Source organism: Fusarium flagelliforme (genome assembly GCF_020744385.1).
Source record: "Fusarium flagelliforme strain FIESC 12 MPI-CAGE-AA-0113 chromosome Unknown B0J16scaffold_2, whole genome shotgun sequence".
NCBI classification, from domain to species: Eukaryota; Fungi; Ascomycota; class Sordariomycetes; order Hypocreales; family Nectriaceae; genus Fusarium; species Fusarium flagelliforme.
Window position 1 is genome coordinate 1678008 of NW_025763504.1, and position 22876 is coordinate 1700883.

Genomic DNA, 22876 nt, shown 5'->3' on the forward strand with positions numbered 1-22876 from the left:
AGTCATTCAGATGGATGACCCACTGAATTCTAACATCTACCAAACAAGTTGGGCGCCGATTAGAATATTCATTTCCTCATATTTCACGCGTGATACTTAGTAACAGAGCTCTGTATCTTTAACTCTGGCCGTCATCAAAATTGCAGTCTTCCTTTACAGCGCTCAGCTGAACCCTGAGCTTGCCCTCCGCAATCATGGCACCAACATCAAATATCCATGCTCGATCTCACAGTCTTCTTCTCTTACAGAAGCTACTCAACCTCCGCGATGGCGCAAGTCCTCTCACTCTCATGATCGATAATCTCGAGCAACCCGCGCGACCGGTCATTGGTGAATTTGTAGCTCGAGCGAAGGTATGTTCATCTTGTAACAAGACAGTCAGTATGACTAACTAAAATATTTCAGATCGCAAAGACACAAGTCATCTTCTTGTCGATGGTGACGCTCAAGAAGCCACAAGATGCAGACGTTTTCATAAAGGCCATGGGAAGGGATCTTCAAGCTGTTCGAAAGGATTTGCTAAATCATTACCCTGCGTTTAACCCGTTGGTAGACAAGGGAAAGCCCACCCAGAGTAAGTTAAGCAAAGTTATCAACTGGACAATGCCTCTTGACTAACTGTGATAAGGGGCCGTTGTGATCATAGACTCACTTAATGCTCTCGCTTCCGCAGCTCCGCAGTCGTTGGCAAGCTTTCTATCAAGCATCATCACACCTGCTGTCTCAATTGTTGCCACATACCACGATGATGTGCCTATTGTACTACCACGGTCTTTCAGCGAATACGAACCCCATCCTTTGACAGTACTGTGCCATTTAGCCACATCTATTCTCAGACTATCGAGCCTGTACCAAGAGATCCAACGTCAAAAGGCACGAAATCGAAGTGTCCAGGAGCCAGAATGGGGTCTGAATGAAGATCGCGAAGGACTACTCGTTGGCCTTGGAGAGAAGGGCAAGGACAGGAACGAAGATAGTAACGGTGTCGTTATCTTTATGGAATTGCGTCGACGCAGTGGAAGAACTGTATCTGAAAAGTTCATCCTCAGCCCCAAGGGTTCAACAGCAGCACCTTTGCCTGGAAAGGTGTGCTTGCTCACAGATCACCCCATGTTTACGACGCCAACGGACAGTGGGGAGGCAGGCGAAGGGGAAGAAGAGCCCGAGAGCACTTTCAACCTTGGCCTTACAGAGAAACAACGCAAGGACCGAGAGGGCATCGTGCTGCCATACTTTGATGCACAAACAGACATTGGCGCAGGCGAGGGAGGGAGAATCCTCTACGAGATGGGCAGAGAGGATGACTTTGATGATGAGGAAGATGAGATATGATGAGAAGGTTATCTTTTTGAAAATGAATACAACGCTTCACGACCATCCTCAAATGCTCAATCAGTGTGTAAGCGAGAAGAAGTGCAAACTCCACATCTTCCAATGGAAGTCCTCGTTTAAGGCTATGTCGATATTGTAAGCGAGAAAGATCTCGATACTTGCTGCAATCCCATGCATCTTTTTTAAGAGTTTTCGCGGGGGGTTGGTTATATTGCGTCCTACAAAACATCTTTCTTTTCGCGCTGTTGATGTACTGTGAACCACACGTCCAATGGCAAGTGTTTGCGGCATGATGATTTTCATGCCTTCCATTACATTCATGCGACAAAAATAATTTCCACTCGAGACCATATATAGATCGCACACAACACATAAACAACGGAAATATTTTGTGAATTCAACAAAACGGTACTCGAAGGCGTCAGGACACTTGAAAAGACCATCTTGAGTATAGTACCTAGTCGGAACGCTGAGGTGATTCGTTATCTAATCAGCACCAAGCTCCTGTCTCTCTAACATGCGCCAGCTCCACTACAACCAACAATCGTACATACAGGCACCAGAACGAAACAGGGAGTCAAGTTCCAAACTGATAAGTTCAAGTATCGATTGAATTGATCTTCTATACTCTTGAAATCAGGCTCCCACTTCACCACGGACTTCTCTTGGCGTGGCTCGGTTCTGTGCCCCTTCGACGTCATCCCTATAATCACCTGTCTTCTTGACACGTAGTGGTATAGCTGAAGGTCTTCAAGGCAGTTAAAGAGCCACTTCTACAACCAGCACAACTCTCTCCTGTTCTTTCGCCCCTCAAAACCTAACGAAAGAATGATCTATTCTACACAAATATCAAGGCTCGATGGTAATACCCCCCTTCTACCGCAGCGCAAGCACATATACTGACATTCTACAAGGCCTTATGCTCTGCGCCTCGGTCGACGATGAACAGGTACACCCCTCATATCCTCCAAGCTCGACCGCAATTCGATACTCACAAGTTTCTTTCCGCAGGCCGAGTCTTCCCTCGCAGAGACCAAGCAGAACGTGCGCCAAGTCCTCCGCAAGCTCACTCGCAACTCCGAGTCCCAAGCCTCTATCGAGACACCCAACCACACGCTTCATTACATGATCGACTCAGACATCGTCTTCCTCGCCATCTGCGCTCCCTCGTACCCTCGCAAGCTCGCCTTCACCTACCTCGCCGATCTTGCCCGCGAGTTCACCACCAACTACCCAGCATCCCAAGTGCACTCTCCCGCCCTGCGACCCTACGCATTCATGGAGTTTGACACATTCATCTCCAAGACGAAAACCACCTACGCCGACTCACGTGCCACGGCTAACCTCGATAAACTCAACGACGAGCTGCGCGATGTTACAAAGGTCATGACCAAGAACATTGAGGATTTGCTGTACCGTGGAGATAGTTTGGAGCGCATGGGCGAGATCAGCTCGAGACTACGGGATGATAGCAAAAAGTACCGTCGAGCCGCTGTGCGTATCAACTGGGAGTTGCTTCTCAAGCAGTACGGCCCCTTTGGTGCTCTTGGGTTCATCATCATTTTCTTCATTTATTGGCGATTCTTTTGAGAAATGCAAGCGAGCTGGTTATGCTTTACACACTTAATACTTATGTCTGCTCACGTTGCTCTGCATCATGACTCTTACTTTCTGGAGGTCTGCGTAATGATGCCTGATGTATGTCGAAGGAACCTGAGTTATGATCTCACATAAAAGGGAGCCCCGAGGCATTGAACATTGCGTGATCAATTGTGATAAGTCAATTCGTCTATCCATTGCCAGTTTGGCGAATTTTTGTGAATTATAACCTCAATCGCTCCAAATCATGCAGTCCTATCATAGGTAGACAGTTGTATGTTACTCCAAACTCCAAATGCCATCTGTTCTACCCAACCATCCATGAAAGCAAAAAACACCAATTTTCGAACACCAGTCTTGATATCATGTGCGTGATCTCACTACCTACATGACTATGCAGTCATTCGAAGTCGCTTGTGCCTGCGATGTTGGTGCGGTCACTATATGTTGCCATTCGAGGTGCTCCTGAAGCGCAGCCATATCTTCGTATCCTAGATCTGGTCGATATGCATCCTCATCGTCGTACTGTTCCTGAGGTACTGTCGATTCCGTTTCGCAGTATGGGCACAACAAACCAGCCAGCCAGTCGCGGTGTTGCGGTGCGACATGGTTTGCGATGGCGACTGGCGCAAAGACAACCTGTTTCTCCTGATGTCCAGATTGAGTGAAACCTGTCGCTTGCCAGTGGGGGTTATCGGGGGTTGGCGATAACGTCAATATCGGAGACGCCGCGGCTTCTTGAAACGTTCGTATCGAGGGCATGTTCTCAATATCCTCCCATATTATATGACCGTCGCAGTAGTCGCACACGAAGGCAATATCGCGATCGCCGAACCGCTTGAACGATCCTATAGCGTTGCACAGGCGCAATTCCTCCCGGTATCTTTGTGAATATTCGAGCTCGTCTGGTACGGTTTTATCCAAAGCCCATTTGCGTTGTTGTCGATAAACAAGGAATGCTCCCAAGCATCTCGAAGACCCTTCCTTTTCCGATGTGTATATTCGTCTTGCCGCTCGGCATTGCGCTCTATGTAGCTTTCGTTGTAAAGTATGCGTCTCGCGCACCCATATCGGGTTGATTGGACCGCCTGAACGGCTCCAATCCTTTATCTGTTCTATGTGCGAGGTGAACTGAGCCTTCAAAGCTCTCAGCTCTTCAAGGGACTCATCTATAGAGAAAGTTAGCACAGAGATTCCTCAGCAAATGCCTCTAGACGATGGTTATGGGGTAAAGCATTGCTGAACATACGTTTTCGGTCGGTTTCGTAGTATACCTGACCATTGACCAAAGGTGCCAGCTCCTGAAAGTCCTTCTTGGCCTCGTCCAGCGCAGCAGCAAGGGCTTGAACCTGCTCGTGCTCGTCAGGGCCCCAATGGCTCTTGTCAGCCAAGCTGAGTATACGCAATCCTTGGGCGAGGAGGGTAGCAATGGCCGCAAGCAATGACCCGACTGTGTCAAGACTGCTCATGGTTTGTTGCGAGGATAAAGGTTGCGATTGCCCTCGAGGGTTGGCCGACAGAGAGATCGCGGGGTTGCGCTGAGGGCGGATAACGTAAGCTCGTAGAGTCGTAGTCGGGGATAATTTGTATGGAAAAAGATGAGAGGCAGTACTGTGAAAAACCTCAATCACCGTCGTCGTCGCGGGGCGAAGGACAGAAACGACTGGGGGCGGCGCATGAGGTTTCGTCGACTCGAACCGGTCTCCCCGGCTCGAGAGAGTTGATCTGAGGAAGCAGAAGCTGTAGGTAGCAAGGGACCCAGGCTAAAGCAGGGTGAGGTAAGGCGGAATAAGCTGAGTGCTGGGCTGTGCTAGCCTATTTATTTACTTGACTTGTTTATATACACCAAGCAACCGAGGATATGAGGCTGAGCATATGATAGGTACGTAATATGACCTATGTAGCAATTGGTTCAGGGTCCCTTTCCCGTATTGTCAAGGTGCCCTCTGTGAAGATGAGGCTGTGCAGCCAAAAGAAATTACCGGGGCCGATTATTCAGACCGTTAGTTGTCGAATTCAAGGGATGGTTTGAGAACAAGGGCTGGGTTAAGGAAGCAAAGACTTGAAGGAACTGGACTTGGTCTTTGTGTTTCACTCGTAGCGAACGAATCGTAAGGTGGCCACTCTAGGTCACTTTTTCCATGGTATGAAACAGCCAGTTTGATACGCAGTTTGAGTCAAATGGAAGCTGAGCTCCTCCGCAAAATGACGGAATACCCTTTACGGTGCACTAGAGACCCTGTAATTCGTCCGCTATGACGCCGGTTAGTGGACCGGGACGTCTAGCGGAACTGACCCCGGGCTTTACTATTCGTAGACCCGTATAGACTTTGGGAGAGACGTTCACAGGGCCGCTTCTATCGAGGATACAAATGCACTTATTAAACGTGAAATTCATGATGACTTTTATTTGAAACAAACGATCAAGTGGTATCTCTAACCATGTGCCCTATTCGAGCTACAGTGTTGAGAATGTAGGCCTACCTAAGAATGCTTGTCTGGATTAGTTGTGCCTCTTGTAGAGACAGAAGACAAAAGCTTGCAAGGCCAAGTTTGAGTAACTAATCATAGGCATTGGCCATCGAACTCAGGAAACAAGCCTCTTTGGCTTTGCTGCATCCTCAGGTTCACTTCCGCTTCTTGGCCGTGCCGGCATCCGAGCCAGTAGTCTTGGCCTCGGCCTTGACATCCTCAACCAACTTGTCCTTGGCTTCGTCCTTGGCCTTCTTGTCGTCGATAGCCTCATCCTCACCACCCTGGCCAAACTCGTTGACTCGACTGTAGTCGACACGGTACGCGTATCGCTGGTACAAGTACACGAAGAAAATGACATCGTCGCGGAAAGTTGCCATGCGATGGAGGAATGGCATCTTGATGGTAAAAGCGAACAAGTCGTCGATGAAGGTGTTGAGGAACTTGTAGAACATAGCCTTGCCAGGCATGTGGGCAACACTCTTCAGACGGTAGTTGATGTACAGAGAAGGTACCATCATCAGGAAACCGTAAGCGTAGACAGATCCTACCAGAGTTGTAATGATATAAGAATACCACGACTTGTGTGACTCGTAGTAAAGCGAGTAGATACCGTATGCGATCAGAAGAGGAACTCCAGCCATGTACATGTACTTGAAAGCAATCTCGTCGTACTCTTTGGTCTTCTCCTCGGTTTCGCTCAACTTTTGCTTGTCCTCAAAAATAATGGTAAAAGGGAGGAAAGAGTCAGGGCCTCCAGGACGGACGCGAACGTTGACGACAGTGGTGATCTTCCAGAATTCGATAACTATACCCACAACCTGAGATCCCAAGATCATCCAGCTGGTGTTCTGCGAGTTATCAAGGAGGTACAGGAAGATGATGGCCTGCATAAAGACATTCGCCAAGATAGAGCGAACCGAGATGCCGACGTTGTCCTTCTTCTTTCGGTAGTGCGCGATATCGGATCCAAAGGCAAGAGTCTCAAGAATCATGTGCAGAATACTGACCACAATGGTGATACCGAGCAGAATGGGGTTAGAATCGAGGAAAACCTCCTTGATCATTTCAATCTCTGTTCCGTCACCACCTCCAGGGAGGGAGCTGCCGAACGCAGCCTGTCGGGCCGCTTCTTTGCTGTTAGCTTCGAGAGTAGACATGAGCTGGAACTGCCAGCTAGCCATGTTGTTGAGATCAATGCGAAGGGGAAGCTCCTTGACAGTATCATTTAGAAGGGTCATTTGGTTCGTCAATTGCCAGAAAGTGTTAACGAAGAGAACAGGATCTACAGAAGTCAGTGCCTGTGCATTTGGTGTGAGTTATCGTTACTTACAGTACCACGCATGCTGACCAGAGCCATCTCGAGCACCAGTGGCCTCAAGTCGCATGTATTGTCGCATTTGGGGGGCGATCTGGGCGAAGTCCTTAACACCCATATCTGGGACGAAAGAGAAGCTAGCATTGGGGTGATAGTAGTTGGCAATGATGGGTCCGGTTGACTCTTCTTCCTCGGGTTCCTCATTCTTAGGCATGTTCTCGAGCAGGTTTCGCGTCTTTGCAACCTTCTTCTTGGGAAGGTATTGGGTCAAGGGCCAAGTAAAGTAGTATGCTTTTGATGTATCGTAACCTGGCTGCTTGGGATCGAGGTTGCTTCCGGGCAGGCCGATGTAGAAATGGCCCCAGAGAGTACCATTACGCTGGACAGCGGGAGGGACAGTAAACTTGGTCTCGATCGTTCGTTTATCGCTCTTGTTGCTCAGGTGGAATTCCTTCTCCTGCAGCACGAGATATTCTTCAGGGATGGAAGAGATGGGAGCCGGATTGAAAGACTGCGAGAGGGTAACGGTGATGTCGACATGGCTGTCTTGAGGCCAGATAGGCGCGACGTTCTTGGGGACGTTTCGATAGATCACGCCGGGGTCTATCTCCGGCCGCAGTTCGAAAGGAGGAATGCCTTCGACATTTCCAGGGACTTTGATGGGCTCGCCAGTCTTGGGATTATTGATGGTAACTGCCTTCTGGTCCTTCTTCGTGGCATAGTTCATGGCAGCATTAAGGCCAAAATAGATAGCGCCACCGAGAAGCAGCTTGTTGAAGTTGAAGCCCTGTATGGGAAGCCAAGTTAGTATATTGCTAGGATCGAGCCTCTTGATGCAATGCATTGCGATGACTTACACCTCCGCCTCCCTCTCGCTGCTCGCCTTGGCCACGAGGCATGACCTGTGCTTCGGCCATGGTGTCTGTTTCCGTTTCTATACAAGCAACGGGGCGTAACAGACGTAGTGCAATGGGTTGAATAAACCCTGCGAAACACTCCTTGATGTCAAAGTCAAGGTTGTGGCTGTTGCACCGATGCGAGATGTGTTTGGTTGGCCAAAGGTCAGATTGCTTAGCACAGTAAAGAGAAATCCCCTCGCCAGGCTCCTTAACAGTTAAAGTTGACGTGCTGCGGGCACCCACGAAATGGATAACGATTGGCCACCAGAGCACGTAGGCACCCCTGTAGAAGCCCTCTGGCCGTTGGTTATCGGCTCGGAGATTGACCACGTTTTGGAAGCCTGCGTCCACTAAAGCGAGTTTAGATCCAGTGCATCATGGCTTGAGAGATCAGCTCCAGCCCCCGGGCATGTCTACGGACGGTTACTGGCAGTAAATGCCCGCGGCTCAACGCATCAATGATGCTCGAAACAAGACCTACATTGTTTACAAAGCCATGAAGATCCATGCTAAACCTTGCTGGGGATCGCCCTATCCTACTAAGTTAGAACACGCCTCATCTGACCAGCTGACCTCTTCGAACCATCCATATGTCATTGTCCAGTAATGTAACTCGTGGTAATCACCGCTGCTTTGCTTGTAGTGACACAACTTACATGAAATGCCCCATGCAGGAAGCACGGCCGCAAGCAGCATCCTCGAAGACGTGGCTCCCGTCGTGGACGATCAGTAGAAGACAATCCGATAGGCTATCTTACCTACCAACTACAGGCACTCAACTTAGTCGGGCACGGCGCCAACATAGGATTGTTAACGTTTATCACTAACCGCTAGGCTATTCAGACAATTCTCCTATATAAACCTGCCATTTCTCGACTTTCTTCTCTACTTCTCTCTAGTCAGATCTTGATTTGATGCTTAAACCTTTGACTCATCTGGAACCTTCTTAGACAGGTTTCTTTCCCCATTGCCACTTACTTAAGTCTCACTCTGCGAGACAAGCGTCGTTAACCGCCTCCGCCATTGTTCTCATTCTTACATCAAGCCAAACCTTCCTCCTTTAAACAAACCTGATTTCCCTATCAACTTCGTTCTTACCAACCTTTCTCAAACTCAAACTCAGACAACCATTATATTCAAGGGAAATTCGAAAAACAAAGCCCATCATGACTGCTGATAGCACAATCCCATCGCAGGCCGCCGTTGCCTCGCGCGCCAACACATCAAACGGCCAACCTCGAACCAAGATCTGTGTCTACTGCGGTTCTGCTCCTGGCTCGAGTCCTGCTCATATTGAAGCTGCTCGAGCTCTCGGAAAGGCTATGGCCGAGAACAACATTGACCTAGGTGAGTCACTTATTTGCTTCCCGGAAGATGGAGGCCCGGCCCCCGAAAATGATCGCGGGCCGCCGACCGCCGTCTGCCGGATATGTCCCCAACATGACTCAGAAAACTGACGAACGGTGACAGTCTACGGAGGTGGAACTGTCGGACTCATGGGTGAGGTGGCAAAGAGCCTTTGCGCAATCAACGGCCCCGAGTCTGTTCATGGTATCATTCCTGAGGCGCTGGTCAAGTATGAGCGAGATGGCACTTATGGGACTGTCAACGAGAACAACCACATTGTACCTGAAGAGTCTGTCTACGGCCGCACCACGGTTGTTAAGGACATGCACACTCGAAAGAAGCTCATGGCCGAGGAGGTCTTTGCTGGTGGTCCCGGCAGCGGCTTCATCGGATTGAGCGGTGGTTTCGGTACCATGGAGGAAATCTTCGAGACAACGACTTGGAACCAGCTTGGAATCCACAACCGTGGTATCGTTCTACTCAACATTGAAGGTTATTGGGACGGTATCGTTCAGTGGATGGATCGCGCTGCTGAGCAGGGCTTTGTCAAGCCCGCTAACAAGAACATCTTGGTCAACGCTGATACCCCTGAAGGTGCAATCCAGGCTCTCCGCGATTACAAGGTTTCGGATGCCATCTACCAGCTCCAATGGGGCAGTCAGTAAGCGATTGAATTTGAGGCGCTACCTGGATCCGGTTTAGAATTGGGTATCGGAGACGGCCTGGTGTTTTACGGTGCTAAATGGATGATTCTTCAACCTGCATTTCTAGGATAGGATAGACGGGCGCTCCATTAATAGACGAACTGATGACCTGACACTTGCTTGTAATCCGAATGATTAAGATTCATGAAAAGCTGCCTCTGCAGCGCATAATACTACATGATCTATTTGTTTAGTCACTACCAGCGCCATATTCCGCGTCGTCATTCATAGCAGATTTAGCTGTCTACATCCATACCTTCTCCCTCGCCTTCTTCTGCGCCACCTTGGCCCTCACCAACGCTCTCGATCCAGGGCTGCACCGAGTAACCATCGTACAGCTTGAATGGCTCGACCTTCTTCTTGCCATCTACTGTGTTGATGCCCACCACGCCGACCGATGTGTTCTCCACTGACAGCTCCTTGTCCTGGACCAGACTCTCCTTCAAGGCCTTGAGACCGTGCTTGATCAGCTCTTCCCTTGAACAGTCGGCAAAGGAATCAATGTTGCGCTCGAGGTATGTTCGGGCCATTTGGCTTCGCGCGCCAATGGCAAAAGCAAGCATCTCCTCTGTCATGCCTGAAGGCTGGAACTCGAACAGGTGGGGACCACGCTCGTCAACACCAGCAACCAAAAGACCGACACCGTAAGGTCGCTTGCCGTACATCTGAGTGTTCATCTGGGCCTTCTCGCCAATCATGTCGACGAGGGATCGAAGGGGGATGGCGCGGCCGTAGGTAAGTCGGTGGCCTAGGCACTGCTGTTTCATGAAGTTGGAGAGTACACGGGCATCGGAAGTAAGGCCGGCGATTGCGATACCAGCATGTTCGTCGACGGTGAAGAGCTTCTTCTGGTAGGAGGAGAGTTCCTCGGCATTTCGCTATTGTGGTAGTCAGAAGACCGTTGACTTCGAAGCTTATGCATGGGGCAAGACGGTAGTGGTGGAGGGGGAGGGAAGACGGGCAGTAGTACCTTAACAGCGCACAGGACGGCATGAGTCTTGCTGGCAATACCGACAACAACGGAACCTTGCTTCACTGCCTCTGCAGCATATTCGATCTGGAATATTCGGCCCTGGGGCGAGCTGGGGATAGTTAGCTTAGTGAATGTGCTGGGGCTGGAGCTACCAGCAGCTTAGGTGACGTACAAGGTAACGGAATCGTTATCGTAGTTGTTTCGAAACATGGCGTAATATCAACGGCTCGAGCAACGTCGCGTAGAGTTCGAATGAAGTAGGCGTGCAGCAAGGCTCGATGTTCGTGGTGGGGGTTGTGGTGGTGAGCTTTGCTGGGATTAATAGTTGAGGTTGGAGATAGTAGGTCGGTAGAGTTGAGGTGTACCTGCGCAGCGTTAGGCCAGGCAGCTCAAGCTTCGTAGCCTGGTCGTACTGGACTGCTGCCGCATCTCAATGCCTGTATTCTGCCGTGGAAACCCCGCCACACCGCCTGCCGAAACGGATAGCTTCCATGATGACATCCATCATGAAGAATGGATTTCGTTCAGCTTTAAAAATTCGGGGTGCTCAATTAAGTGGAAGAGAGCTGCGAAGTTTTGTCGTCCCTCATCATATGTCGTGGCTCCATTTTGAGGGCCATTGTGCTGCCCTGTTCTGAGACGCGGGTTAGGCACGGGATGGCGAGAAGATAGTTGATTGTTTCCTTTTTCTATTATCCATGGAGTGGTTGGCTTTCATCGTCTCCAAAGTGGCCACAATGTTTTGACATTAATGGTACTGAGAGGACCAACAAAGCAGAAAGCAGACAAAAACAGAATGGGAAGAATTGAAGAAGCGATCAATTTGACAAGGTCATCTCTATATACTGGTTTGCACGTTGACTTCAACGTCAATATCGAAGATAACCTGTAGACTAGTCTAGAGCGCATTGGATCAACAGAGCAATAAAACTCATGGTAAGATATTCATCCTACAAAAGATGACCCCATGCATCTCATTATCCTCAAAAGGATATAATTTAGTTCCCTGTTCGCATTTACTTACACTCTTCCGCGATAAAAGACGTAGGCGTTCAAAAGTGTTGAGCTTCCACGCTTTAGCTTGAGCTCGAATAGTTGTTACCTTACCTAACGCATGAGGCTTATATGTATAGAGCACAGTAAAATATAGCAAAAGTCGATACACTTTCGAAAAGCGAACTCTCTTCCTTTTTTGTGAAATAACAATGGGGGATCTGCACTACTTTGCTAGTAACTATTCGTTGCGGAGCTAGTAATGCAGCCTTTTTGTAGTTGATAGGTGTTTCACTGAAGTATCAGCGAATAAAGAGTGCATTTAACAGCCATCACGGTTCACCACTCTTTTGTATGCCATTGAAAAGTACAGATTTGCTGTAAATTTTTGACGCCTCTCAAATATCCCTCATTCTTCCATCTTGTTCTTGTCATACCCAGGCAAACCCTCTAGAGTCATACGTTGAATATCGGATCCCTCTTGGTGGGCATTTCTATTGGATGACTCACTGAGACTTACATATTCGCAACTTTTAGACAACTCCAATTTTTTTACTCTTTAGCATATTCACACTCTTCACTTTTTACCACGTCGATACAATGCCTTCCAGATCTGATATTACATATTTCGGCGCTGGCCCAGCTCTGCTGCCCACTGACGTTCTTGAGACGTCCGCTCAGGCCCTCGTCAATTTCCAGGATACCGGATTGGGAATCGCTGAGCACTCTCATCGCTCAGAGTTGGCGACCAACATCATCAACGAGGCCAAGGCTGATCTTGCTTCCTACATCGATATTCCTGAGGACTATGAGGTTCTTTTCATGCAGGGTGGTGGTACCGGAGAGTTCTCCGCTACCATGTACAACCTTGTTGGCGCCTGGGTGACTAAGAAGAAGGCTCAGATCGTCGCCAACCTCAAGGTCCCTGAGGATGACCCTCGCGTTGAGCAGGAACTCAGAAACGCTGTTGAGAAGGATCTCAAGACCGATTACATCGTCACGGGTGGCTGGTCGCAGAAGGCCTCTGAGGAAGCTAAGCGTCTGCTTGGTCCTGAGCACGTCAACATCGTTGCTGATGCTCGTCAAATCAACGATGGCAAGTATGGCAAGATTCCCGAGGAGAGCACCTGGAACCTCTCCAAGGATGCCGCTCTTGTCTACTACTGCGACAACGAGACTGTCGATGGTGTCGAGTTCCCTGCTTTCCCCCAGGCATTGGCTCCTGGCCCTGATGGCGAGGGCCCCATTGTCGTGGCTGACATGTCTTCCAACATTCTCTCAAGGAGAATCCCTGTGCGAAACTACTCCGTCATCTTCTTCGGCGCCCAGAAGAACCTTGGTTCTACCGGTATCACTGTTGTGATTATCAAGAAGAGCCTTCTCCCTCCTAAGACTCCTCAACCCCCCGCTCCTCTACTCCGAAAGCTTGGCCTCCCTATCCCCCCAATTATCTTCTCGTATGAGACCATCGCCAAGAACAACAGTCTCTACAACACCCTCAGCATCTTCGAGTAAGTACTGCCCTAGGAAAAAACTGATAATGTTACTGACAAGATAGTGTCTACATTGCTGGCCAAGTCCTCAAGAAGTCTATCAAGACCTACAATAAGGTCGAGGGACAAGAGGCTGTTTCTGCCAAGAAGGCTGAGATCATCTACGGTGCTCTCGAAGCTCACCCTGATGTGTACAGAATTGTCCCTGACAAGTCTGCCCGTTCAAGGATGAACATTTGCTTCCGCGTCACCAAGAACGGTGACACCGACGGCACTGAGAAGACCTTCCTGAAGGAAGCTACTGCTCAAGGCCTTACTGGATTGAAGGGTCACCGTAGCGTCGGTGGCATCCGTGCCAGCAGCTACAACTCCATTCCTCTGGAGGGTGCCGAGAAGCTCGCCAAGTTTATTGAGACATTTGCTACTTCTTAAGAGGAGTCAAGTTGGAAAAGGTACCAGGTGTATGGTTTGATGGGTTTATGGATTGGATGAGATTCGTGTACGAAAACGGGGACAAAGAGTCAACTTGAATGGAGTTTGAATTCAACATGCTCCTCTATATTAAGGAATAAAAGCAAGGAAAAGAATCAAAAGAGGATCTTCATCGTAAAAAGTGCCCGACGAATCGTGAATTTACTATTGTAATTTGAAGGGTTGGAGCGCTACCATCATGAATTCAGTGGATCCGGGCGCTGAGGTCACCAAACCTCAGGCTTCCAGCTCAATTGATTCTGTAAAATCTTTAGCTTCTTTCATCCAAACGTTCATCGATCAATTGCCTATTCAACATGCCGATACTATTTTATCTTTGAAAAATTCGAACAAGCTCATCTCTTACACAATAACTCATCTGCCGATGCTCAGGCGCACCTTTTGTCCGAGGAGACTCAAATGCGTTGCGAGTCCATCTCGAGTCTCATCCAATCTTAGAAACCGCACTGGCCCTCAAATCTCATTACCACGAGTGAAATATCTTGATGTGAGACCAAGGCCATTCTCGCAGCAGTCATGGGAAATTTCGGAGTCTGAAGCCTTGTCCAGGCTACCAACTGTGGATGACACAATCTATGCTTTGTCGACAGCACAAGGCCGAGCTGGCATAGCGGTGATTCGTATCTCTGGCCCATCATGTCTTGACGTATGAATATTCTATGTCATGCGCAGCACAATTCTAACTATCTACTTCAGATATACAAGGCATTGTGCCCACTTAAGCCACTGCCAAAACCAAGATATGCAACTGTACGATCACTATATGATCCAGGTTCTGCCAAAAGCCAGCCACTTATTCTAGATTCAGAAGCTCTGATTCTATACTTTCCCAATCCGAAGACTGTAACTGGTGATGATGTCCTGGAGTTGCACGTTCATGGAGGGTCGGCCACTGTCAAGGCAGTACTGGCAGCCATTCCGAAATGTTCCGCTGCACATCGTATTCGATATGCAGAACCGGGCGAGTTTACGAAGCGCGCCTTCTTTAATGACCGGTTGGATCTTGCCCAGATCGAAGCACTGAGTGACACCCTCGCGGCAGAAACAGAACAGCAACGTCGCGCAGCCGTGCGTGGTAACTCTGGCTCCCTCGGTCGCCAATACGAGGCATGGAGGGAACAGCTATTGTTGGCTCGAGGAGAAATCGAAGCGTTGATCGACTTCTCGGAAGACCAACATTTCGACGAGTCTCAGGCAGAGCTGCTGCAGAATGTAACAGCGCAAGTTGCTAGGATGCTACACAGCATTGGGCTGCATGAGCAAGGGAGTCAACGAAGCGAGCTCCTCAGAAACGGAATTCGTATTGCACTGTTGGGGCCGCCCAACGTCGGCAAGAGCTCACTCATGAACCTGATTGTTGGACGGGAGGCTTCCATCGTGTCAGGCGAAGCAGGGACTACGCGAGATATAGTAGAGGCAAGCTTGGACATTCGCGGCTATTTATGTTCTTTTGCAGATACAGCAGGATTTCGATCCAAGAGCTCACGGATGACTGACGGGGCTGACAGTGGCGCAATTGGGGCCGTGGAAGAAGAAGGAATACGGCGAGCTAAACAACGAGCTTTGGAGTCGGATCTTGTCATTGTCCTCGCGTCGGTAGAAGAGGGCCCAGGAGGATTCTTCCTACAATACGATGAGGAAACGCTTGATCTTGCTGCTGGGGCGGAAGACTGTCTAGTTGTTGTCAACAAGCAAGATGCAGTTGATAAGGCGGAATTTGAGAAGCTCATACAGGACTTTCGAAAGTGTGCTCGGATTCGAGCCCCCAAGCTAGCGGCGGCGGAGCTAGTGTCGATCTCTTGCAAGGAGGCTCAGACAGGGTCATGGGAGAACAAGGACCCGGGCAGTATTCAGGCCGTGATTACCAGGCTCGTGGCATCCTTTGAGAAGATGACCTCCATGCCTGTTGATCTCCAGGATTTGCTAGGTGTAACAGAACGCCAACGCCAACTTTTGATCAAGTGCCGCCAACATCTAGAAGATTTCATGGTAGAAGCCACCCCAGAGGAAGGTATGGACGCAGACACGGTCCTCGCAGCTGAATATCTGCGATATGCTGCGGACTGCCTTGCTCGGATCACAGGACGGGGTGAGTTTGGAGACGTGGAGGATGTTTTGGGTGTAATCTTCGAGAAGTAAGTTCTGAATGAGTGGATGTTGAATGTTGGACAAGATGCTGACTTGAGACGTGTTAGATTTTGTGTGGGAAAGTAAGCGACCCAACGAATACTAGGTGGAGTAGAAGATCGATATAAGAGTAGAATGTCTATTTCAATCGAGGAGAGATCTATAAGCCATAACGCCGGTCTATGTAAGTTAGGGCTGACCACCAGGGCCACATCTAGACAAAAGAAAGGACATGAGAGAGATTTGAGATGAAAATAAGAATAAAGAAAAAAAGAAAGATACAATGCCTATCGCTCGCTTCTATGCCATGCCTATGCTGATGCAAACCCATTCCTGCTATGCTTGTGCCCGTCTTTTCAAGTCCCAATGAGCGATGCTGTTTCTACCCAAATGCTGATGCTAATGCTGAAAGAACAAACTCCGTAACAATGCTGAAAGGAAGAACGATTTTAAACAGAGAACGCCCCGTCCATGCTTGCGCTACCGCTTTGTGTATGCTTTTGAAAGATAATAGACAATGAACGAGATTCTACTCGTCATCGTCACTGGGACCGTTGTAACCAGAGCGGCCCTTGTTGCCCTGAGCGTTGTCATCGTCGTCAGGGCCGTTGTAGCCAGAACGACCAGAGTCACCCTCCTCAGGCTCGTTGTAACCAGATCGGCCACGGCCGTTTGTAGGCTTGGAGTCAGAGTCGTCGCCGTCCTTGTTGTAGCCACTGCGGCCGAAAGAGCGGGTGGTGGGAGCGAAGGTGAGAGTGAAAGCAGCCATTGTAAATGTAGTTGTTGAGTTGTTTAAGTGTAGAAGATGTTGAACGAGTTTTAAAGTGAGTTGTAGTTTGGTTGTTGTGTTCAAGAGAGTTGAGTTATTGTGTGTAAGTAATTAAAGTTGTAGAGCGTGGATGCTATTAGATGAATCGAATGGAAGATGTTGATGGTGATGATGTTTTTCTTTTGGCCTGGAGGACATGGCACTTATATACAGAATCCCTCAAGATAGGAAGCACACATATGGATCTCGGTAGGTAATGACGGTCAGGAAACGGAAGTGAAAGGCTGACGCCTACTCGGGTCGTGTCATGACGATGGACCAGGCACACTCTAGAAGAGCAGGGATACAAAATAGAAACACCAGTATAGACACGCTAGGGTAGGGTACAAGGCTACCTAGGTAGGTAAGGTAGATTGTGCATTGCCATTGTTCCGCACATGGAACCTTCTTTCACATCCATAGTCGTGGGAACAGTCATCAACCGGAGGACAGAGTGCACACTATGCCTGCGCCATGTCGGCGAGCTGACAGGGGCCGACATCTGAGCCGTGAGTGGTGGAGGACAGCATCGTAGGGCTGAGGATGCTCTGGGGACCTTGCATTGCAGGGGTCATTGGGAGTCTTTTGTTTGACAAAGAACCTACCGGGAGCGGAAGTCCCGGGCCGTATCCAGTCAAGCCAGTCGAACAAGTTGCGGTGCGTATTACTTACAGTACGAGTAAGAATATTGTGAAAACCCTACCCAGTCAGTCTAACAGATTGGCTTACATACTTACGGGGGGGCTTGGCCAGGGGATAAGAATAAGCCACAGCCTCGAAATAAAACAACACCCCTGGCCCCAGGCCCATGTCATCCTTCTCCACGGCTCTGCCCATGGACATCAGAACGCAGATACGGTGCCAGTATTGTCATGATGGTAATCTTTGACCCCCAAACATTGCGTTTCGATACCACATCGTTAGTCAGGGTTCAAGCTGGTGACGGAGCTTAGATACGTAAATACGCATTCGCGCAACAATACGTCAAGTACGGTGGTTATTCGTATCTTGATGCTATTCCTTCTCCATCACATCCGAAAGTCTTGATCATTGCCAATGCAATTCTGCATGCGAAACGTCATAAAGGCTGACAAATTCGGAGCCCTGTGATATGATTAATTCCAAGAAACTCCGACGACTGTCGGAGTCAGGGATGCAGATTAGATGCTGCAAACATACAGAGTAGCGGAGTATGAGATTGTGATGATATAGGAGTTGCCATTAATGGATGCGATCCTGGTTGATACCTTCTCGATGAATGCAGACTCGACATGTGCTCAATTGAGTGCGCGTCCCTACCCCAATTGGAAATCTGGTAGATGGTTCATCCCGTCACATGGGCGTTTCGAATAAGTTAAAAAGGCTGCCTAAAATACAAGACATTTACATGAGGCATCATGATGGCTAAACTGGTGAGCATGTTGCACCACTTATTCTGTCAGCGTCTTTGTCATCCTTCAAATGGCGGCTGCAGCCACTAAAGCCATGACGCGACTTCCCCCATTGGCGTGCATCGGTCAAGCCCGTGGCTTCCGCCTACCGAAGCGACAAACTGCCCCAGATTCCACGCCATCCCACCTTCCCTACCCTTCTTCGGGCACCTCTAACTCAGCGGGAGTCATCATGTACCGTACACCGAATGCAGATGCAGATTTGATCTAATCTCATCTCCGCCTTTCTTACAAGCATAACGCTTAGGCTTCATGATGCTTGCTTGACCGAACTCCCCTTGTATTTTTCTTATCGTGACTCATGCCGAATTATTCCAACATCCATTCTACCAGAAGACCCTGGTTCAAACTACTGCCCTGCACATGTTATGTTTCTCGTGGGGGCAGCAGCGGAATGAAACGTCACACTTGAGACAACCCAACCCTTGGACTTACACCATCAACATGAGGTAATCGTCGTCAACACCCTTGAATAGCCTATCCGCATCTGATCATTGGGTACCCGGCATTCTCTGGTTCCGGCGGCGTGGCACCTACAGTATTACCCGTCCGCCGGTTGGGCCGGCCATCTTTTAGGGCCCTCCCAGTGCCATGGGACCTAATTTCTGAGCATCCTGTCGGGTCCCTTCAATTTGGGCTGGGGGTTTCGATTCTCGATTAAGATCTATGGTACCGCTTGTTATTGGCCAGACCCCCAAACGGTCATGATACGACTCGTTCCAATGACAAGCAGGATTGAAGTCAAACGCCAGACCGTATCTCCTTGGCCTGGAATATCCCATGATACTCCTGTTCTATCAAAAGAATCATTTCGCAGCTATCAATACATTTCACATCATAATATCATGTGGTCTGAGCGCTCCAAATAGCCGCAACGAGACACCATCCTCACAATGCCACCAACTCTGATACCCCTGTCGGAAATTAAGCGCTCAGGCGCTTTATAAATAGAAGCGATATTACCATTGGACAATTGACGCGTTATCGCTCGATCTGACTGTTTTCGCTAACTAGCTCGATGCATAGCCCCGGACATGCTCCAGTTTACCCAATCACTTTGCTTACTCACTACACTCACCACCACGAGGCGTTCTCCATGAAATCAGCCTTGCAACCTGATCCAAGCTCTACTGCTACCATTTCTACCTAAGCCCTAAAGCCATTGACCCTCTTCCTGTCATCCCGGCTACCTCTGAGACACTGCGCTATGCTACGGATACAGCTATTCCGATCCTAGTGCACATCATCAGAAGTTCGTTTCGTCTTGGTCTGTTTCTCGACCTCCCGCTAGTCCCCGAGCCATGTCTCGGGAAGGATCCTAACACTTGCCGGGGTGGACTGCAGGGGTCTTTTAGACCTGGACTCTCGTAGTTACACTACTGCAGGTAATCGACAGGCTCAATAGATGCCTTAGTTGAAGACATGCAGCAGTTTTCAACTTCATGCAATGGAACAGTGGTAATCTCTGGCTCATTGCTAAGAATGGCTACACCATGCGCCTTACAAGCCTCGGCAGTGACTCTGCGTCTGGAAACAGTACCGGGCAGAGCCAGGCACCGACCAGCAACCATTACTCACATCGTGATATTACTCACCCTCAGGCTAACACTTTCGGGGCAATCCCGCTGACGTTGATTATACAACTTTTTTTCAATTACTTGACAGCCCTCGGTCGATTGAATAAGTTCCACCGACGCCACCAAACAATGGCAGCCTGTCGATTCACGTAGCACGCGGGTTGATCTGCAGCCAAGGAACCTTGACAAGGCACAGAACCAAAATGGGGGCCTCTGTCCCTCGCTTTCCTAGAATGGCACCATGTTTCGATCACTCTTCCTAGTTTGTCGGTCCTTGCTTTAACGCCCCCAAACCTTCACATGGTTCAAGGGTGCGGTATGAGCCGCGGAAAGTGTAGTTCCGATGTCTTGACTACAGGCAAAAATCTAGCCAATGGCCTGCAACTTCAAATTGGTATGTCTACATAAACACACCGTCCGTTGAGATAGCCCTACAAGGATTAGTTCTATTGCCCGATCACAGCTCGTCCCTGGCATGAGCCTCCTCGCTAGGATCATCCATAGCCATAATCTTAACGACCAGACTAGTCCATCCAGTGAAATGCTGTGTTCGCTGCCCGGCACCCGTGTCCGGATTGTACTGCTCCCATGCAAAGCCTGTCTCTTCCCAGCTCTTGTACACCGTATCGACAAGGTTCTTGCGGAGACGCGAAAATAGATCCTTCGCCTTGGCTTGGAACGGACCTTCCTGCGATGCAACATTCTAGATAGACACGTTAGCATTTATACCATTTTCCCAATTAAAGTCTCTTAGGGAGTACTTACACGAAGCTGAGACACAGCGAGGTAGTTCATGGGCATCCACACGGGACTACGCCAATAGTTTTCGCCAGTATTGTAAAATTCATCCTGCTTGCTCAGACTACGGATACCGTGAGGACTCCAGAGATGGTCCTCGTCACCGATGAGATCGAGAATCTTGCCAAGTTTGGGGTCGTCAGCCTTCATGAGACCAACGAGGAAGGGAAACAGGGAAACGTAGCCCTTGTGGCATACGAGCGCGTGTTCCTCATAATCGTCAATCATTGCATCGCAATAGCAGCCCTCCTTCTCGGACCAGTGGAGGTCGTTGAGGTTGTGCTCGATGCCATCCAAGTTCTTCTTGTACTCATCTACATCCTCGGCCATACCGAGGGCGTCTGCGATGTTCATGAGGGACTTTGTCATGAGACCCACCCAAGACATGAGATCGACATGCAGCTCGCTAGGGGATGGGGGCTGGGGTCGAGGATAATCATCCAGGCCGCTGGTCAGGATGTGAGTTTCGGTACGGCCTCTCCACCGGTAAGCCTCCTTAGTGGAGTATGCCTCGCGATCATAGCTCTTGATGTCACCACGCTGAGTTTTGCGGAACCAATCATACTGACGGCGCAGAAGGGGGTACAACTTTCGCAAATAGCTTTCACCGAGCTCGATGTTGTCGAGGTGGGCAGTTTGCAAAAGATCCGCTCCCATCATGCGCTCCTTTTCCCCAGCCTTGGTACCATTGGCTGCACGAAGGCGCTCCATGAAGCCCTCAATGATAAGGAAGAGAGTGGGAGGATTGGCGTAATGAGGGTACTGGACTTGAAACTCAGGAGGCACCTTGCTACGAGCCTCATGACCCAGAATCTGCTCGCGAGCGATCCAACCATTGTCATCCATGGTGTTGTACCAGCTCTTGACAATCTCAAGTGTCAGATCAATATCCCAGTCGGCGATAGGGATAAGGTGAAAACCTTCATCCCATAAGAAACCACGAGGGAAGAAGGGGCGAGACGGTACACTGGTAAAAAGCTCGTAAGGTCCCTCGAGGTCCGGCTTGTTGCGGCTCTTAGCTTTCGCAGCTTCCACCCAAAATTCCTCATCGTCCTCTTCATATTCAGGTGCATAGGTTCGGTCAATGATCTGGTGGCCGTGGAAGTAACCGATTCCACCGACAAGGTTAGAGAACATACTCTTGCCAAACTTCTTATACTTCTCGAGAGTGAAAGGCTCTTTGAACTTGAAAGTGTTTGCGAAGCGCTCATTGAAGGTTTCGGAGGTCTTCTTGATCTGCTCGGTAACGTCTTCCGAGGTGAACTCCTTTCCGCCAGAAGCCGATGAGAAGATGACATCAAACTCGAATGGCCCTTCGAATGTCTTCTCCACGATCTGTACATTGGCTTTGGCGGGTGCATGGGCAATGCGGTACACTTGCCATGGTGGTGGAGGGTCATTTTGGTCGGCGTTTTGTTGGACCGGCGAAACTGCTTCCTGAAGCTTTTGGAAAACAACAGGCTTGCCCTGCCAGGTATGGTCCGCAGGAACGTCCTGGGGGCTCGAAACAATGGTCTTATCACCATGTCGGTCTTCAAGAAACTTGTTGTTTGATGTGGGGTGCTTTCCAGTACCCTTCGTGATAAGGAGCTTGTAATCTCCTAGGGTCTTCGAGTTGCCGCTGAGAGTGACATCTCCCTCAAAACCATGCTCAGTACCTTCACCCTCAACATCGAGCTCGCCTTCGCCATCCTGAGCAATGTAATAGAATAACATGGTTTTAGTGTCTTTTGCGGCGCCTTCTCGAGGCTCGCCCTTGATACGAGCAGCCCAGCTTCCACCATGGCTGCCTCCTGGTATCTTGACAAAAGTTGTTGTCAAATCAATATTGTTGGCCTTGTCGTGAATCGATTGCACACCGCCTATGCGGGCATCGTACTCATCCCATCCATAGCCGTGGATATCTTCTCCTTGCTCACAAGTGTATCTGAAGCCTAAGACTAGCGTCAGTAAATTGATGCGAAATAGCTAAATGTTTCACATACCGCTTTGGATGTCTTGGTAATTGTCAACCTTTGCCCACATGAGTCCTGTCCATAAAGCATCCGGGGTTCTTGGCCGCACGCCAAAATACAGATTGGACTTGTATGGACCCCAAAAGAGGCTCTGATTATTTTGACGCCCAATTTCTGTCGTCAGCACAGACGAAGGTTCATCTGCGGCTGATGTGCCCAGAATGAGTGCCGCTGTCGACACCCAATGGGTTATCTTCACCATGATTTTGAGAAGAAATTACCCTCTGTTTTGTCCTTGAAGGCAAAATTCGTGAGTAATTTCCGGGCGACTTGTAAAAGAAAAATCACTGCCACATTAGGTTTGTTGTAGCTTGCAGATAGAAGGAGCTTCAGAGAACACGTTGGGACCACAACTTGACAATGACGACGCAAGGCTGAGACTCTAGAGATCCGGGGTCCAGTAGGAGAGCTTTGGCCAATCGTAGAGCTTCACTAGCCACCGCCACTTTCCTGTCGATCTCCACATTAAAGTTGTTTT

At 49.3% G+C, this 22876-nt stretch overlaps 10 protein-coding genes across 10 annotated transcripts; 5 read left to right on the forward strand and 5 right to left on the reverse strand.

Moving 5' to 3' along the window:
* The first annotated feature begins 5 nt into the window (after positions 1 to 5).
* B0J16DRAFT_411018 (Elongator complex protein 5) lies at positions 6 to 1454 on the forward strand. The gene is made up of 3 exons (XM_046133199.1): positions 6 to 353; positions 406 to 574; positions 629 to 1454. The coding sequence occupies exons 1-3, from the start codon at positions 195 to 197 to the stop codon at positions 1330 to 1332; spliced, it is 1032 nt and encodes a 343-aa protein (XP_045986189.1). The 5' UTR covers positions 6 to 194; the 3' UTR covers positions 1333 to 1454.
* Positions 1455 to 1933: 479 nt separating this feature from the next.
* On the forward strand, positions 1934 to 3119 carry B0J16DRAFT_57560 (Longin-like domain-containing protein). The gene is made up of 3 exons (XM_046134085.1): positions 1934 to 2194; positions 2247 to 2281; positions 2344 to 3119. The coding sequence occupies exons 1-3, from the start codon at positions 2161 to 2163 to the stop codon at positions 2920 to 2922; spliced, it is 648 nt and encodes a 215-aa protein (XP_045986190.1). The 5' UTR covers positions 1934 to 2160; the 3' UTR covers positions 2923 to 3119.
* Positions 3120 to 3222: 103 nt separating this feature from the next.
* Positions 3223 to 4667, reverse strand: B0J16DRAFT_57566 (uncharacterized protein). The gene is made up of 2 exons (XM_046134086.1): positions 4181 to 4667; positions 3223 to 4100 (listed from the first exon to the last, which is right to left on the reverse strand). The coding sequence occupies exons 1-2, from the start codon at positions 4398 to 4400 to the stop codon at positions 3316 to 3318; spliced, it is 1005 nt and encodes a 334-aa protein (XP_045986191.1). The 5' UTR covers positions 4401 to 4667; the 3' UTR covers positions 3223 to 3315.
* A 657-nt stretch (positions 4668 to 5324) lies between these two features.
* Positions 5325 to 7841, reverse strand: B0J16DRAFT_281900 (cleft lip and palate transmembrane protein 1-domain-containing protein). Its single transcript, XM_046123956.1, has 3 exons — positions 7579 to 7841; positions 6737 to 7508; positions 5325 to 6688 (listed from the first exon to the last, which is right to left on the reverse strand). Exons 1-3 carry the CDS (start codon positions 7636 to 7638, stop codon positions 5559 to 5561), a joined length of 1962 nt encoding a protein of 653 aa, XP_045986192.1. The 5' UTR covers positions 7639 to 7841; the 3' UTR covers positions 5325 to 5558.
* A 695-nt stretch (positions 7842 to 8536) lies between these two features.
* On the forward strand, positions 8537 to 9770 carry B0J16DRAFT_57594 (uncharacterized protein). The gene is made up of 2 exons (XM_046134087.1): positions 8537 to 8967; positions 9091 to 9770. The coding sequence occupies exons 1-2, from the start codon at positions 8787 to 8789 to the stop codon at positions 9630 to 9632; spliced, it is 723 nt and encodes a 240-aa protein (XP_045986193.1). The 5' UTR covers positions 8537 to 8786; the 3' UTR covers positions 9633 to 9770.
* A 16-nt stretch (positions 9771 to 9786) lies between these two features.
* B0J16DRAFT_299672 (putative proteasome subunit alpha) lies at positions 9787 to 11019 on the reverse strand. Its single transcript, XM_046124544.1, has 3 exons — positions 10817 to 11019; positions 10642 to 10753; positions 9787 to 10549 (listed from the first exon to the last, which is right to left on the reverse strand). The coding sequence occupies exons 1-3, from the start codon at positions 10852 to 10854 to the stop codon at positions 9908 to 9910; spliced, it is 792 nt and encodes a 263-aa protein (XP_045986194.1). The 5' UTR covers positions 10855 to 11019; the 3' UTR covers positions 9787 to 9907.
* A 953-nt stretch (positions 11020 to 11972) lies between these two features.
* B0J16DRAFT_368550 (pyridoxal phosphate-dependent transferase) lies at positions 11973 to 13819 on the forward strand. Its single transcript, XM_046130227.1, has 2 exons — positions 11973 to 13148; positions 13196 to 13819. The coding sequence occupies exons 1-2, from the start codon at positions 12238 to 12240 to the stop codon at positions 13560 to 13562; spliced, it is 1278 nt and encodes a 425-aa protein (XP_045986195.1). The 5' UTR covers positions 11973 to 12237; the 3' UTR covers positions 13563 to 13819.
* A 68-nt stretch (positions 13820 to 13887) lies between these two features.
* On the forward strand, positions 13888 to 16005 carry B0J16DRAFT_57612 (uncharacterized protein). Its single transcript, XM_046134088.1, has 2 exons — positions 13888 to 15757; positions 15818 to 16005. Exons 1-2 carry the CDS (start codon positions 14271 to 14273, stop codon positions 15834 to 15836), a joined length of 1506 nt encoding a protein of 501 aa, XP_045986196.1. The 5' UTR covers positions 13888 to 14270; the 3' UTR covers positions 15837 to 16005.
* A 193-nt stretch (positions 16006 to 16198) lies between these two features.
* Positions 16199 to 16518, reverse strand: B0J16DRAFT_380179 (uncharacterized protein; the record flags this gene model as incomplete). Its single annotated transcript, XM_046131050.1, has 2 exons — positions 16199 to 16229; positions 16283 to 16518. 2 exons carry the CDS (start codon positions 16516 to 16518, stop codon positions 16199 to 16201), a joined length of 267 nt encoding a protein of 88 aa, XP_045986197.1.
* A 3290-nt stretch (positions 16519 to 19808) lies between these two features.
* B0J16DRAFT_281910 (glycoside hydrolase) lies at positions 19809 to 22736 on the reverse strand. Its single transcript, XM_046123957.1, has 3 exons — positions 22369 to 22736; positions 20351 to 22317; positions 19809 to 20288 (listed from the first exon to the last, which is right to left on the reverse strand). The coding sequence occupies exons 1-3, from the start codon at positions 22598 to 22600 to the stop codon at positions 20043 to 20045; spliced, it is 2445 nt and encodes an 814-aa protein (XP_045986198.1). The 5' UTR covers positions 22601 to 22736; the 3' UTR covers positions 19809 to 20042.
* Positions 22737 to 22876: the final 140 nt, after the last annotated feature.

What these genes read in the sequence shown, in the direction of transcription:
- B0J16DRAFT_411018 (XM_046133199.1), top strand. Translation starts at nt 195, where the DNA reads ATGGCACCAACATCAAATATCCATGCTCGATCTCACAGTCTTCTTCTC. An exon ending in AATTTGTAGCTCGAGCGAAG is followed by an intron (nt 354 to 405) that starts GTATGTTCATCT and finishes AAAATATTTCAG; the next exon opens with ATCGCAAAGACACAAGTCAT. An exon ending in CAAGGGAAAGCCCACCCAGA is followed by an intron (nt 575 to 628) that starts GTAAGTTAAGCA and finishes AACTGTGATAAG; the next exon opens with GGGCCGTTGTGATCATAGAC.
- B0J16DRAFT_57560 (XM_046134085.1), top strand. Translation starts at nt 2,161, where the DNA reads ATGATCTATTCTACACAAATATCAAGGCTCGATG. An exon ending in ACAAATATCAAGGCTCGATG is followed by an intron (nt 2,195 to 2,246) that starts GTAATACCCCCC and finishes ACATTCTACAAG; the next exon opens with GCCTTATGCTCTGCGCCTCG. An exon ending in CCTCGGTCGACGATGAACAG is followed by an intron (nt 2,282 to 2,343) that starts GTACACCCCTCA and finishes TTCTTTCCGCAG; the next exon opens with GCCGAGTCTTCCCTCGCAGA.
- B0J16DRAFT_57566 (XM_046134086.1), bottom strand. Translation starts at nt 4,400, where the DNA reads ATGAGCAGTCTTGACACAGTCGGGTCATTGCTTGCGGCCATTGCTACC. An exon ending in CTACGAAACCGACCGAAAAC is followed by an intron (nt 4,101 to 4,180) that starts GTATGTTCAGCA and finishes CTTTCTCTATAG; the next exon opens with ATGAGTCCCTTGAAGAGCTG.
- B0J16DRAFT_281900 (XM_046123956.1), bottom strand. Translation starts at nt 7,638, where the DNA reads ATGGCCGAAGCACAGGTCATGCCTCGTGGCCAAGGCGAGCAGCGAGAG. An exon ending in AGCGAGAGGGAGGCGGAGGT is followed by an intron (nt 7,509 to 7,578) that starts GTAAGTCATCGC and finishes CTTCCCATACAG; the next exon opens with GGCTTCAACTTCAACAAGCT. An exon ending in TGGTCAGCATGCGTGGTACT is followed by an intron (nt 6,689 to 6,736) that starts GTAAGTAACGAT and finishes TGACTTCTGTAG; the next exon opens with ATCCTGTTCTCTTCGTTAAC.
- B0J16DRAFT_57594 (XM_046134087.1), top strand. Translation starts at nt 8,787, where the DNA reads ATGACTGCTGATAGCACAATCCCATCGCAGGCCGCCGTTGCCTCGCGC. An exon ending in CGAGAACAACATTGACCTAG is followed by an intron (nt 8,968 to 9,090) that starts GTGAGTCACTTA and finishes GAACGGTGACAG; the next exon opens with TCTACGGAGGTGGAACTGTC.
- B0J16DRAFT_299672 (XM_046124544.1), bottom strand. Translation starts at nt 10,854, where the DNA reads ATGTTTCGAAACAACTACGATAACGATTCCGTTACCTT. An exon ending in GATAACGATTCCGTTACCTT is followed by an intron (nt 10,754 to 10,816) that starts GTACGTCACCTA and finishes AACTATCCCCAG; the next exon opens with CTCGCCCCAGGGCCGAATAT. An exon ending in CCGTCCTGTGCGCTGTTAAG is followed by an intron (nt 10,550 to 10,641) that starts GTACTACTGCCC and finishes CTACCACAATAG; the next exon opens with CGAAATGCCGAGGAACTCTC.
- B0J16DRAFT_368550 (XM_046130227.1), top strand. Translation starts at nt 12,238, where the DNA reads ATGCCTTCCAGATCTGATATTACATATTTCGGCGCTGGCCCAGCTCTG. An exon ending in AACACCCTCAGCATCTTCGA is followed by an intron (nt 13,149 to 13,195) that starts GTAAGTACTGCC and finishes CTGACAAGATAG; the next exon opens with TGTCTACATTGCTGGCCAAG.
- B0J16DRAFT_57612 (XM_046134088.1), top strand. Translation starts at nt 14,271, where the DNA reads ATGAATATTCTATGTCATGCGCAGCACAATTCTAACTATCTACTTCAG.
- B0J16DRAFT_281910 (XM_046123957.1), bottom strand. Translation starts at nt 22,600, where the DNA reads ATGGTGAAGATAACCCATTGGGTGTCGACAGCGGCACTCATTCTGGGC. An exon ending in TTACCAAGACATCCAAAGCG is followed by an intron (nt 22,318 to 22,368) that starts GTATGTGAAACA and finishes CGCTAGTCTTAG; the next exon opens with GCTTCAGATACACTTGTGAG. An exon ending in TCGCTGTGTCTCAGCTTCGT is followed by an intron (nt 20,289 to 20,350) that starts GTAAGTACTCCC and finishes GTGTCTATCTAG; the next exon opens with AATGTTGCATCGCAGGAAGG.